General features: G+C 49.5%; 1 protein-coding gene across 17 annotated transcripts in view; it reads left to right on the plus strand.

Moving 5' to 3' along the window:
* Positions 1 to 10600, plus strand: part of AFDN (afadin, adherens junction formation factor) — a 138569-nt gene that overhangs the window by 88565 nt on the left and 39404 nt on the right. For all 17 annotated transcript variants that reach the window (XM_064598369.1, XM_064598367.1, XM_064598364.1 and 14 more), the window contains 5 exons: positions 153 to 418; positions 1752 to 1895; positions 3314 to 3512; positions 7901 to 8004; positions 10513 to 10599. In XM_064598369.1, coding sequence (XP_064454439.1) covers positions 153 to 418; positions 1752 to 1895; positions 3314 to 3512; positions 7901 to 8004; positions 10513 to 10599 — 800 coding nt within the window. The remainder of the gene's footprint in view (positions 1 to 152; positions 419 to 1751; positions 1896 to 3313; positions 3513 to 7900; positions 8005 to 10512; position 10600) is intronic.

The raw sequence follows: 10600 nt of genomic DNA on the forward strand, positions 1-10600 counted from the left end.
GCCGTGTGTGGTTTCACACCTCACTGTCACCTCCTGTCTGAAGAGACCGGTGTCTCAAAAGTGCCCCGGTAGGCATTCTTACCGTAACTGCCACTTTCTGAATTCACCGTTCGTTCAAAAGACTCTTGCTTTCATCCCGCGTCTCTGACCAGATGACGTTCTGCACACGCTCACGGGAGCCATGTCTTTGCTGCGACGCTGCCGAGTCAACGCTGCCCTGACCATCCAGCTCTTCTCCCAGCTCTTCCACTTCGTCAACATGTGGCTCTTCAACAGACTGGTGACCGATCCCGAGTCGGGGCTGTGCTCTCACTACTGGGGGGCGATTATCCGCCAGCAGCTGGGACACGTGGAAGCGTGGGCAGAGAAGCAGGGCTTAGAGCTGGCAGCTGATTGTCACCTCAGCCGGATAGTGCAGGTGGGCCTCCCGAGTCTCACCTCCCCACCGTCCCTGGACTTCGTCATCGGTGGCTTTCATTCTTTCCGGGGTCAGAACTCGGATTCAGCCAGTTCAGTACCCCTCCGGGGTGTGGCGTGTGCACAGCTAAGGGAACACTGGCGTGTTGGTTTGCCTGGGTCGCTGGGACGGACTTCCACAAGCTCGATGCATCAGCGACAGACAGTTGTCTCCTCGTCCAGGAGGCAGGAAGTCCAAGGTCACGGTGTGGGCTGGGTGGTTCTCTGCCTTCATTTTCACAGGTGTTCTCCCTGTGGGCATGTGTGTCTCCACACATCCACTGTTTATACGGACACAAGTCATGTTAGACCTGCTGTCCTCGCTCACTTCCGTCAAGACCCTTTCTCCAAGTAAGGTCGCGTTCTGTGGCACACGGGGTTGGGACTTCTGTGTATGAATTTTAGGGGACACGGGTGAGCCCGTAGCAGGTGGTAAGCAGTAGAGTAAGTGCCCTTAAAGGGTTCTTTTCTGAGGCCAGTAGGTGTATTTTGTGAAGCTCCATACTGAATGGATGGATTCCAGTTTAAAACTGGGTAACACTTCGGTCTTTAGCATACGGAGCCAAGTGACCACAAAGCAAAAACCCATAGTGGATGCCCAGAAGAGAAGGAGAAAGGGGTCTAAGCATAGCACTCGGCAGTCCTCACACCCCAAAGGGCCAGGGCAGGAGACTTGAGAAGGGGACAGAGGAGCACTCAACAGCTGTGTGCTGAGGGCTCGGCCGGTTCTCAGGGAGCCACTATGTAGCCCACATGGGACACCCTCAAGGAAATGAGATCTGCAGCCTCAAACCTAGGACAGATTTTTTTTGTTATTATTACAGTGTGTAATTTTGCATTTTTTCTCAATTTCTTAAACTCTTTTAAAGTAATTTAGTATAGAAAGAGGCTACTATCCTCCTCCTTGGATTGTATCAGCTGGCTATAAACAAGTCATTACAATGAAACTTTATTCAGACCCCAGGAATTGGTAATCGGAATGGTTATGATGTAAATGTTTACAGTTTCTAAAAGAATGTTTAAAAATGACTTATGGACATAAATGAATCTCATTTACATTTTTATATAAAATATAAATGTCTATACTTTAGTAAAATTAAGAAACTGGCTGAAAACCTTCACTAGACAATGCTTTTTCAGTTCAATTCAATGTTAATAGAAGTGTGTTTCCCTGAAAGACATTCTGCATTTCAAAATCAAATTAGCAAGTTATTACAGTTTTAAATGTTACATAAAGGGGAATATTTATGAAATACTTTTGAATCATATCTCCTGTTACTTATTCTTTTGAACAGGCAACCACTTTGCTTACAATGGATAAATATGCACCTGATGACATTCCAAATATAAACAGTACCTGCTTTAAGTTAAATTCACTGCAACTTCAAGCCTTATTACAGAATTACCACTGTGCACCCGATGAGCCTTTTATCCCCACGGTGAGTGGCACATATTACCCACACAGCATGAGACATGTTTGCATAGGGAAATTTTTGGTTCAAAAAAGTGAGGGAGAGTCGACATTTATAATTACTTTGTTTCTTTAATAAATAAGCTACGTAATCTCATCTCATAAGATCATTTTTCTTGTTGATATTTGAGTTTGGATTCGGTACAAGAAGTACAAAATACACAAGCATTTTAGGTAGGAAGGGATTTAATTCAGGGAATTAGGTTCTTGGGAAGTCATTGGAAGGACTGGGGGAGAGGAAGTTAAGTTGCCCTGGTTCCCAGGCTCTCCCCTGGGACCTGAGGCTCAGGCCCGAGAGTTCCTGCCACGGCCGCAGACATCCATGTGCCGCAGGCAGAGTGCCCCTCATATCCACCGCCCATCCTCGTGTGCCGCCAACAGCAAGCAGCGCGGCAAGGGGGCCCCCTGACCTGGGCAGGTGCAGCTGACTGGTGGGAATCGAGGTTTGGCATCATGCCTCTCGAGAGGAGGAGTGGAGGGTGAGCGGCCTAGTCCACGGCGTGGGCTACAGCTGCTGTGTGGAGGGCGAGGAAGGCTGCAACTGCTTGTCACCATCCGCGGATAAAGTCCGCTCGAGGCAGGAGTCCTGACGAGGGAAGTGCATGAGGTGCATGGGTTGACCTCTAGTCCTGACTTGGTGCCAACAAAAGACGTGTACGGAGTAGCCCAGGATCAGAAACCAGCAGACGCCCACCGACAGAACAGCGTGTAGAAGGTCTTATCGCCGCCGAGGCGTGAATTTGCACGGCAGATGACACGCACTGCGCCGTATGCACAGAATTCAGGCACGAAGTAAATAGAGCTTCCGTCTGTACGGGTTTCACGAGCAGACAGGTGGGGGTTGTGGTGGGAGAAGCCTGGGAAGCTGACCCAGGGAGGGAGACGGTGACGAGGGGCTGCTTCTCCATCCCTTGAACCGGGGGCAGTTGAGGTGCCGTGTTCACTTCCTCGAGCTTTACAGTGAAGGTGTGGGAGCTTTCCGATTAGCTGGGAATAGGTATTTTTGTCCCGATTTTTTTACATTTTCCACTGTGAGCTTTTTCTGTCATTAAAAATTCTACAAAAATAGGATTATTAGCACCTGGATGTTAAAAAATTGCAGGGAAAAAAATGACTACTTTGGAAAAGGGAAACCATTTTCTTGTGATTGAATAATTTCTTTTTAAGGCTGCAGATGACTTGAGATTGATTATGACTGTCTTGGTTCATATGTTTGAAGTGTGTACTTCGCAGGTGATCCGTTGCTCTGCGAAGTGACGTTAACACACTGAGAAATCTGTTCCTGCTCGCAGCCTGCCTGCGTGTGTGTGGCCACACTGTGCACGAGGAGATCTGAGTGCCAGTCCGTTGGCATCCGTTCTCACTGTGCGTCTGTGTTCTGACCAGGACCTGATCGAAAACGTGGTGGCCGTGGCTGAAAACACGGCTGATGAGTTGGCGCGCAGTGACGGGAGGGAGGTGCAGCTCGAAGAGGACCCCGATCTGCAGCTGCCTTTTCTTTTGCCAGAAGACGGCTACTCTTGCGATGTTGTCAGGAACATTCCAAATGGTTTACAAGAGTTTTTAGACCCTTTGTGCCAGAGAGGTGAGTCTCACCTACTGGACCTGGCGTCTGAACTATGACCCGAGCCTCGTACTGGGGGGGTGGGGGGAGTGGGGTGTGTGTGTGTGGGGGGGGCAGTCCACACGTGGGGAGCACACACCGTGTTCCAGGACATGGAAGTAAGCGTTTCATGGTGACAAGGGGTCAGCAGTGTCCCGCCATGAAGTCCCTGGGGGGTGCTGTGACCCTCCCGCGGGCACTGGCTGGGCCCACCCGCTGCCACAGCCACCTTTCTGCCAGGCCCGCGAGGAAGGAGGACCTTTTGTTGCTCCTCCCTCCATTTTTTGTGGGCCCGGGAGCTTGGCTTACCCCTAGAACTGAATTGTCCGTCGTGTTGCTACCAGCAGAGCTGGGGGCAGCATGAGTGCTGCAGTCAGACCCTCCCAGCTCGGACCCAAGCTCTGTCCCCTGTGACTTCCGTCTGTAAGACGGGCACGTGGGCAGCAGGGGCTTAGGATGTGGTGAGGACCAGGCCAGCTGCCCGTGGGGCGCTTAGCCCCGGGGCGCCTGGATGTGTGCGTGAGCCAGACTGCAGCTGGTCCTGCTGGGGTAGGGGGAGCCCCGCCCCCCCCCAGACTGCAGGTGCTGAGGAGTGTGAGGGCAGCGAGCTCCCCGGTCTCATCCTACACCCGTTCACATGCTCTTGTTGGACTGTGCTGATACAAACACCACACTTAGGGGGCGCCCGGCGGCTCGGTCGGTTGAAGCGTCCGACTCTTGGTTTTGGCTCAGGTCATGATCTCAGGGTCCTGGGACTGAGCCCCGTGTCAGGCTCCCTGCTCCGCGGGGAGTCTGCTTGACATTCGCTCTCCCCCTGTTTCTTCCCCCCCAAATACCACACTTACACCTGAAGCACAAGCTTTTAAATTAGACCACAATTCAGTCCCAGTCTGTGTTTTGTAACGTGGAGCTCAGATGAATAGAAAAACATTCAAAATTCAGGAGTTTAAACAAAAATAATAGCAAAGTTAAGGTTTTATGTTCATCTACATAAGCGTGGTGAGTGTGATTTTTCATTTCAGTGACTTTCACATGCTACAATAAATAGATTTTTATGTCTTTAAAGGTTTTGATAGTTTAAAATTTCCATTTTCCAAAGCCTTGTTGTAACAAAAGGGTAGTGTGTTAGTTCATCCACCGGCAAATGTGGCTGTAGCCATGCCGGGAACGCGGACCCTGTCTCCTCTCCACACCATCCTCCGAGCAGCGGAGCTGAGGCACGTGCGTCTTCGAGGAGCCTTGTGTGAAGGAGACAGGGGCTGGGACAGGAAGCCGGGCTCCTGTCTGGGACCAGCAGGGAGGATGGAGGTGCGGGCTGCGGTAACGTCCACAAAAGCTTCGGTCGGGCATTGGGAGCCCCCGGGGCAGGGCTGCTGTCGGGGGAACTCTCCGTCCCCGCAGAGGGGGCCTGCGCTGGTCCGTGGCACCAGCGTGTGGCCTCGGTGTGCCGAGCCCAGGGGTATCTGCTGCCAGGCGGGCACCACCGCGTGTCACACCTGCAGGGCCATGCCCATCAGCTGTGTGTCCCCAGCACCCACGCAGCCACGTGTGGGTTACAGCAGCAGTGCTCTGGCAGGCTGCTTCCCGGGCCGCCCTCCCTGCCCCCACCCTGCGAGGCCCTCCGGTGCTTGGCAGCCCGTCACTGCTGGCTCTCCTGCCCGCAGTCCTGCCCCTTCAGCCCCAGGATCCGAGCGCGCAGCCTCCGCTCCCAGCCTTGTCTTTCGTACTAACTGCGACTGTGTGGCCCCACGGGCCTTTGTGGCCCCCCCCGCCCCCCCGCCCGTGCCCACTGCTTCATTCACACTCCTGCCAGCCAGCCCTTTGTCTAGAAAACCTCCGCCTCCTCCTGACACTTCAGCCATTTTCCCCACAAGTGATTCTGTGTTCTTTCGGGATGTTTCTGTGACAGCGCTTGAAGCACGTGTATCCGTCTGTCTCTGGGGTCTAGCTGCAGTCCCCGGGGGGTGGGCTCCCCCTACTCAGCACCTGCAGTTCCGGGGGGGGCGGGCTTCCCCTACTCAGCACCTGCAGTTCCGGGGGCGGGCTCCTCCTACCCCTCAGCACCTGCAGGCCCCGGGGGGCGGGCTCCTCCTACCCCTCAGCACCTGCAGTCCCGGGGGGCCGGCTCCCGCTACCCCTCAGCACCTGCAGTCCTGGGGGGCGGGCTCCTCCTACTCCTCAGCACCTGCAGTCCCGGGGGGGGGCGGGCTTCCCCTACCCCTTAGCACCTGCAGTCCCAGGGGGTGGGCTCCCCCTACCCCTCAGCACCTGCAGTCCCGGGGGGCGGGCTCCTCCTACTCCTCAGCACCTGCAGTCCCGGGGGGGGCGGGCTTCCCCTACCCCTTAGCACCTGCAGTCCCAGGGGGTGGGCTCCCCCTACCCCTCAGCACCTGCAGTCCCGGGGGGCGGGCTCCTCCTACTCCTCAGCACCTGCAGTCCCGGGGGGGGGCGGGCTTCCCCTACCCCTTAGCACCTGCAGTCCCAGGGGGTGGGCTCCCCCTACCCCTCAGCACCTGCAGTCCCGGGGGGCGGGCTCCCCCTACCCCTCAGCACCTGCAGTCCCGGGGGGCGGGCTCCCGCTACCCCTCAGCACCTGCAGTCCGGGGGGGTCAGGCTCCCCCTACCCCTCAGCACTTGCAGTCCCGGGGTGGGGGCAGGCTCCCCGTACCCCTCAGCACCTAACGTGGGGCCACTGGGCGTCGGGTGCTCAGCACCGAGTCCTTGTGAAGGCGCACATGGGAAGACTAACTTACTAGCATTTTTCAGATCTGTATGTGTGATTTGCGGTGTGCACACAGCTGTCAGTTTTGTAATGTGTGCCATCGAGGAGAGGCTGGCCAAGTTGGGAAGAGTGAGCTCTTGCCTTGTTGGTGAAGTTTACTCTGTGACTTCCCCTGCGGGTCCCCTGAATGATTGATTTCAGGACGTATGTGCTATTTCATCATGGTCTTGGCGTCCCCACATTATTCCATATGTGTCAGATGGTAACACAGCCTATTACAGAGGTGCCTTTACAAGACTTACAAAGAACTGGGTGTTTTCTTGTATGACATCAGTGTTTTTAATTCTTCACGCTCAGTTCTTTGTAAGCCAAATAAAGAAGTACTATGTGTTCTCGATTTATGCTCCTTTTGTTTTGTCCTGTAACATAGTCGTGTGAGAGAAGGCTATAAAACCAGCACAGACTCATACCTGATCGGAGATGCATTCCTTCACCTAAGAGAGCAGAAAATGTCTGTCTGATGTGTGATCCAGCCTTGACATTTGAAAAAAATAAGAAAATAATAAAAATTGTTCATTTCAAAATCGTGATAATCACAGTCCCCTCAAGTGGGGAAAAGAGAAGTTGTAGGTTGTATTTTAATGAAAATGGGTTGAAACAGTGATTTAAAAAAAAAAACATACTCTAAGTTTATATCTTTATTTTAACTGGTTTTGTGACGTCTCCTTTTCCCCTTACTGCAAAAAACCTCGTAAGTGCCCCCAAATAATGGGCAGCCTCCCCTCACTGGTGGACTCCTAGAGTGGGAGAGTGGTGCCCAGTCCCAGTCCTGAGGACTAGCTGAGGCTGTGTCTGCTGGCGAGAGCGGTCAGTGTGACGTCGGGCACGTCCTGTGCTCTGCGTGGTTGTTTGGCTGCTAATACTAGTAAGACCAGACTGCTTTGGAGAACATTTAAGAATTGTGCAAGGCCTGTGTGATACGACTTTGTCAAGAAATTCCCGAGAAACACAGAATAAGATCTGACAAAATGATGAGAGAGACGTGTTATGAATCAAAAGGCTTAGTTCTGTACAGATGTCATTTCTTCATGATGGGAATGTCATAGATACTCTTTAAAACATTATAAAATGATTCTGCAATTTATTTGTGTGAAATTTAAGTGGCTAGTAAGGAAATTTGGACAGAGTCATGAGAAGAGGTCCATCCTCCAGGTCAGAGTCCTGCCTGAAAACCGTAGAGCCCAGGCTGTGACATTGTGGGCAGACATGGGCACTGGTGGCGGTTCTGGTCTCCGCTGTGCAAGGCATTCTGGGTGCTGTTGAGCGCTTGGTCAGCAAGGAAGAAGTTACCATGCAATTCAGTGATTTCTCACAGAAGTAAGGAGAGAAGTTCTTTAAAAAAAAAAAAGAAGGGGAGACCAATTTCACTTTTCAGCTTGCTGTTGAATTCCATTGGACGAAAACAAATAATGATTTTAAATGTCTGATAGTTCAGTTTTGAGAGGGAATGAATGTATGTAGAGTAGGAAAAAATAATGTCATCTTTAGATATTAAGCAATTGACACATGATGCTGCTTCCCTTCTTGAAGATTATGTGGCTGACATGCTGTGCTTTTCAGTTTTATAATTTGCTTGTTTTCTCCTCAGGATTTTGCAGGTTAATTCCTCATGCACGCTCACCAGGTACTTGGACAATATATTTTGAGGGTGCAGATTACGAGAGCCATCTTCTGCGTGAGAACACGGAGCTGGTAAGTATTGTGAGGGTGACAGGCGGAGTACAGACTAACCTGTATTCCTTACAGTTTGAAAATGTAACGTAAACTCCTTCTTTGATTATAGTGAGCATTGTTGTGACAAAAATATTTTAAAATCACCTTTAAACACTAATTTTATTTTTAAAAAATCTGAAACCATGATTCTAGACCGTGTCTATACACTTTTGTCCATAAACAAATAGTATTTTTTAAAATAAAGAATATTTCTACCCACATCTATTTTTTTTTTAAAGATTTTATTTATTTATTTGACAGAGAAAGACACAGCGAGAGAGGGAACACAAATGAGGAGTGGGAGAGGGAGAAGCAGACTCCCCGCCGAGCAGGGAGCCCGATGCGGGACTTGATCCCGGGACTCCAGGATCATGACCTGAGCTGAAGGCAGTTGCTTAACGAACTGAGCCACCCAGGCACTCCTCTACCCACAGCTATTACCAGCCTTAATATTAATACATATTTTTTAAAAGATATTAATACAATAGCCTTACGACTTTTATTAGAAAATGTTTTTCTAGGGGCACCTGGGTGGCCTCAGTTGGTTAAGCGGCTGCCTTCCTCATGATTTCTGGGTCCTGGGATCAAGTCCCACAGTGCGCTCCCTGCTCAGCAGGGTGTCTGCTTCTCCTTCTCCCTCCGCCCCTCCCCCTGCTCTCTCTCTCAAATAAATAAAAATTTAAAAAAAAATTTTTTCTCTGGTAGAAATATTTTCGCCTTATAGTTGGTTCTACCTTGTTTTAAATACGTATCAAATCACTTGCTGATATTTTGTATCTTCTGGAAGAGAAGTCAATCCTAGTATTTGCTAGCTTCATACATTTTATGGAAAATTCTGCTTTGCCTCCCACAGAGAGTTTTAAACAACAGAGAATGTTTCCCTGTGCCCTAGAACATGACAGCAGACACAGTTGTCCTGTATGACATAGACTGCCATATCTCCGATTAATAGAAACAGATGAAATTTTCCCTTTTCGAACTTTGTTATTGAGTTTCATTTAAATATCTTTCTATAATTGCCGTTTTCATCTTTAAGCCACTTAAGGGTTTGAAGGAGCGAAGAGATGTGACCGTACTTTTGTTGAGGTTCCTATGGGTCAGGGTCAGTGTGTTATGTGTGATTGATTGCATGTGGCCACTTACTCATCTGTCCACTGATTCTCAGAAGGCATGGAATTGTCTAGCACGCCTGACCCGCCAAGATTTAGAGATTCTGGTGTGTGAAAACAGCCAGATACCTTCTGAAGCTTCAGAGACTTCCTGTACCACCCTCAAATATCAACCAGTAGGCAGTCAAAACTGTGTGCCTATTATATACCTAATTTCTAAGAAAACATGGTTTGTGTAAGGTGGCAATACTTAAAGCATGTAATATGTGTTTTGTATATCAAATTCCAAGTAATTATTTGTGATGACTGAGTAGCCTGCTTTAGACCAGAGTGTGTGTCCTGCCATCTCCAGCAGCTGAGTTAGTGGACGGTAGCTCCGTCCCATCGGAGAGCCGATGTCGTGTGTCCACTGACACACCGACAGTGTGCCTCTCACGCTTTCTCTCGGCCTCGCGAGCTTTTTGCCGCATCCCGAGTGATAGCAGTTCCCAACTCCCATATTTTATAGGACAGCAAGTCCCTTCGTAGATGGGATCACGCCTTCTTCATCTTCCTAGTGTATTCAGAGATCCTTCAGGAGCTTTCAAGTCTTAATCTAAAAGAAAAAAAAATTGTAATGTCACCTAATCTTGCTTGTTTTCCTTAAAGCGTTTTCTCACTGACCTTGGTTCTAACTTAACAACCCACATGTATAATTACCACTTGTTGGCAATGTGCCTTCGTACTTAACGTATCTGATTAAATTATCCCTCAGTGTGTATGTGCTGGTAATTTTCCTCTGTAATTTTGTTTATTCTTTGGGTGAGGTGTGACGTGTCTAACATGTAGCCTCAGTGGGCAGTTCCTCATTTGCTTAGGGGTCAGTTTGAGAACTGACCTCCGCCCCTGAGCCGTGACTTTATTACCCAAAGTACTTGGAACGGTGGTGCCCACATCATGGGGTGGCCTGACCTCAGATGGCGCCTGCATTCTCCCAAGAGACAGATGTGTGATCATCTTTGTTATGACTCTTTTGCTGACCTCCCCATAGATGGTGGAAAATAGGTTTACATTTCTTCTTTAAAAAACACCTAGTAATTTATTTTGAAAGGTGGTAAAGTAACAATTTCATTTCATTTCTATGATTGGGTTTTTCCAATCTGATAGTAATGGAAGTGTAGTTTTGTTTTCTAAATTAAGTTCTTTAACGTTTCAATAGCATTTATGACTAGTTTCATCTTCGAGGCTCTTGAGTCGAGAGTATTGATCCTTTTCCCGGGTTACTCCATAAGCAGTATCTGTAATCCTTGCTCGTTGTCTGTTCCATTTACCACATGACTGTCTAAGCTAGAAACACTTCATTTCAGCCATAAAATAAACCTTTGTTTTCGTCCTTCAGGCTCAGCCTCTGAGGAAAGAACCTGAAATAATCACTGTGACTCTTAAAAAGCAAAATGGGATGGGCCTCAGCATCGTTGCAGCAAAGG

This window comes from Mirounga angustirostris, unplaced genomic scaffold (genome assembly GCF_029215605.1).
Source record: "Mirounga angustirostris isolate CCGP_5_RB_7025 unplaced genomic scaffold, mMirAng1.0.hap1 SCAF_8, whole genome shotgun sequence".
Taxonomy (NCBI): Eukaryota; Metazoa; Chordata; class Mammalia; order Carnivora; family Phocidae; genus Mirounga; species Mirounga angustirostris.